The 2761-nt window shown below is 63.2% G+C and overlaps 1 protein-coding gene across 1 annotated transcript; it reads left to right on the forward strand.

The window, feature by feature from the left end:
• H696_02405 (hypothetical protein) lies at nucleotides 1-2366 on the forward strand. The gene is made up of 3 exons (XM_009496307.1): nucleotides 1-433; nucleotides 654-866; nucleotides 1138-2366. The coding sequence occupies exons 1-3, from the start codon at nucleotides 59-61 to the stop codon at nucleotides 2353-2355; spliced, it is 1806 nt and encodes a 601-aa protein (XP_009494582.1). The 5' UTR covers nucleotides 1-58; the 3' UTR covers nucleotides 2356-2366.
• Nucleotides 2367-2761: the final 395 nt, after the last annotated feature.

Below are 2761 nucleotides of genomic sequence, written 5' to 3' on the forward strand. Positions count from 1 at the left end.
TTAATCGGTCTCCCTCGCCTCTACCACACACACACCCCTTTTTTATTTGCAGTCCACCATGTCCGACCTGCTCCCCATGCCGTCCATGTCTGGCGACGCCACCCCGACCACCGCTGCCCCGGCCACTCCGGCCACTTGGCGTTCGGGTGCCGCCCCGGCTGCCACCCCCGCCACCCGTGGGACTCCCATGCAGACGCCCTTCACCTCCAGCGTGGCCCGCACTCCCCTGGCCGCCAATGTCCCGCGGCCCTCGCTGGCGCAGTTCTACGCCGGCAAGTACGTCATGATCACCGGTGCCACTGGCTTCCTCGGCAAGACTGTCCTCGAGATGCTGCTGCGCCAGTGCCCGGATGTGGCCGGCGCCTATCTGCTTGTCCGCCCCAAGAAGAATGTCGATCCCAAGACCCGTGTTGCTGAGACCGTCAAGAGCGAGGTACGCCCGCATGCTGTGATGGCCGTATCATGGCCGCGGGGGGGGGGGCTTCACTGCCTTGATTGCTGCCCTCCTCCTTTCTTTTCCTTTGGCAGAGCGGCGCCCCTCTCCGCCTGTGCCTCTCTATCACCATGTGTATTAGACCCCCCCCCCCCCGTCAGAGGTGTATATACGCCAGCCGAAGATCTAACTCAACCTCACCCCCCGGTGGCGCTCCCAGCTCTTCAACGTCCTCCGTGAGTCGAACCCCACCTTCACCGACAAGGTCCACTGCGTTCAGGGCGACCTGGTCCTGCCGGGCCTCGGTCTGTCTGAGGAGGATGCGGCCATCCTGCGCGAGCGCATCAATGTCGTCATCCATTGCGCGGCCACCGTCAACTTCAATGAGAAGCTCCGCCTGTCGCTGGATCTGAACGTCCTCTCCGTCCAGCAGGTATGTCCATATCGTTGCCGGCCCTGCCTTTCCCTCTCCTTGTGTGTGTGTGTGTGTGTGTGTATATATACGCATGCACACGTGCATACGGGCCAACAAACCACCCTCTTGGCAGCCACAAAACACCTCCACACTGCCCCAACCATCCCTCCCTCCTCCTGTCCTCTCTTCCTGCGCGCGCTTACACACACTCCACCCGCTCTCCCTCCCTCTCTCTCTCTGTCTCTGTCTCTCTCCTGATGGTCCCCGGGGCGCGGACAAAAATCGGCAGATGCTTGCCTTTGCCCGCCAGTTCAAGCACCTCTCGGCCTTTGTCCACACCTCTACCGCCTACTCCCAGTGTGACCAGGATCACATTGAGGAGCGTTTCTATGAGCCCCCTGTCTCGCCCAATGCCCTGATCAGCCTGGTCCGGTCCCTGCCGGCCACCGCCCCCGACACTCTGGAGGGCAACCTGGCCACCGCCCTCAATGGCCGTCGGCCCAACACCTACACCTTCACCAAGGCCCTGGCCGAGGCGGTCATTCGCACCGAGGGCGCCGACATGCCGGTTGCCGTCATGCGGCCGTCCATCGTCGGTGCCATCCACCGTGGCCCGATCCCCGGCTGGCAGGACAATGTCAATGGCCCTGGCGGCATGTACCTCACCGCTACCATGGGTATCCTGCGTGTGATGCAGGGCCACAATGATGCCATCTCCGACATCATCCCCGTGGACCACTGCGCTTCCATGCTGCTGAGCATTGGTTGGCTGATTGGCACTGGCCCGGCCCGGCCTCCCACCGAGGACCCCCCGGTCTTCAACTGCACCTCCGGCGCCAAGAACCCCATCACCTGGTCCCAGCAGATTGACTACGCCAAGCGCGCCAACAGCGCCAACGTCCACCGCGCCAAGATCGTCCCCATCATCCCCGGTGAGTTCACCTTCGTCGAGTCCAAGGCCGTCTACGAGTTCTGGCGCTTCCTCCTGCACACCATCCCCGCCAAGGCCGCCGATACTGTTCTCCGCCTGCAGGGCAAGAAGCCCGCCATGGCCCGGCTCTACCGTCGCCTGGATAGCAGCATCGGTGCCTACACTCCCTTCACCACCCACGCGTGGACCTGGGACGCCGGCAATGTCGCCGCCCTGGCGGCTGCCATGTCCCCGGAGGATCGCGAGAACTTCAACTTCGATGCCGCCACCATCGACTGGCCCACCTACATCTTCAACTACTACCTCGGCACCGAGCGCTTCATCCCTGCCTCCCTGCCTGGGAACCCCGCTCGCAACCGCGTGCTCAGCTGGCTGCTGGTGGCCTCTTTCTACACGGTGCAGTTCTTCGCCGCGGTCTTCCTCTTCTACTATGTCTTTGGGGAGCGCATTCAGAACCAGCTCTTCGGCGAGGATAGCATCCTTTCGCCGCTCGAGCAGCCGGCCATCATCGAGCTTGAGGACGACTTTGCCGGGGGCATGGCCGCCGGTGGCTCTCCTATTGCCGGTGACCTGTAAGGTAGCCACTTAAGAGAGAGAGAGAGAGAGAGAGAGAGAGAGAGAGAGAGAGAGAGAGAGAGAGAACCTCACACAGCGCGCAGAGAAGAAGGACGGGCGCGCGCACGCGCGCGCCCCCCTGTGCTTCGCTTAGATATTCCGCACATGTTGGCCCCCGCTCTTCCTCCTCCTCCTCTCCTCTCTTCCCCCTCGGCGCTCTCACCGCACCCTGCCCCGGTGCGCGATGTCGTAAATACGAAAGACGACTTCAAAAGTCCCCCTCGCGCGCGCCGAGAGACGAGCGCCCACACACAAGAGAAAGAGACCGAGAGAGTGACCCTCCTCGCTGGCCCCCTGTCTCCATATAGTGCGCGGCCTAGGGGGGCATGTGCTGTACAAGAAGCCCCCCCCTTCCCCCCCCTTCTCG

The sequence above is a fragment of the Fonticula alba genome (assembly GCF_000388065.1).
Source record: "Fonticula alba strain ATCC 38817 unplaced genomic scaffold supercont2.3, whole genome shotgun sequence".
Taxonomy (NCBI): domain Eukaryota; order Rotosphaerida; family Fonticulaceae; genus Fonticula; species Fonticula alba.

What these genes read in the sequence shown, in the direction of transcription:
- H696_02405 (XM_009496307.1), top strand. Translation starts at nt 59, where the DNA reads ATGTCCGACCTGCTCCCCATGCCGTCCATGTCTGGCGACGCCACCCCG. An exon ending in CTGAGACCGTCAAGAGCGAG is followed by an intron (nt 434 to 653) that starts GTACGCCCGCAT and finishes TGGCGCTCCCAG; the next exon opens with CTCTTCAACGTCCTCCGTGA. An exon ending in ACGTCCTCTCCGTCCAGCAG is followed by an intron (nt 867 to 1,137) that starts GTATGTCCATAT and finishes AAAAATCGGCAG; the next exon opens with ATGCTTGCCTTTGCCCGCCA.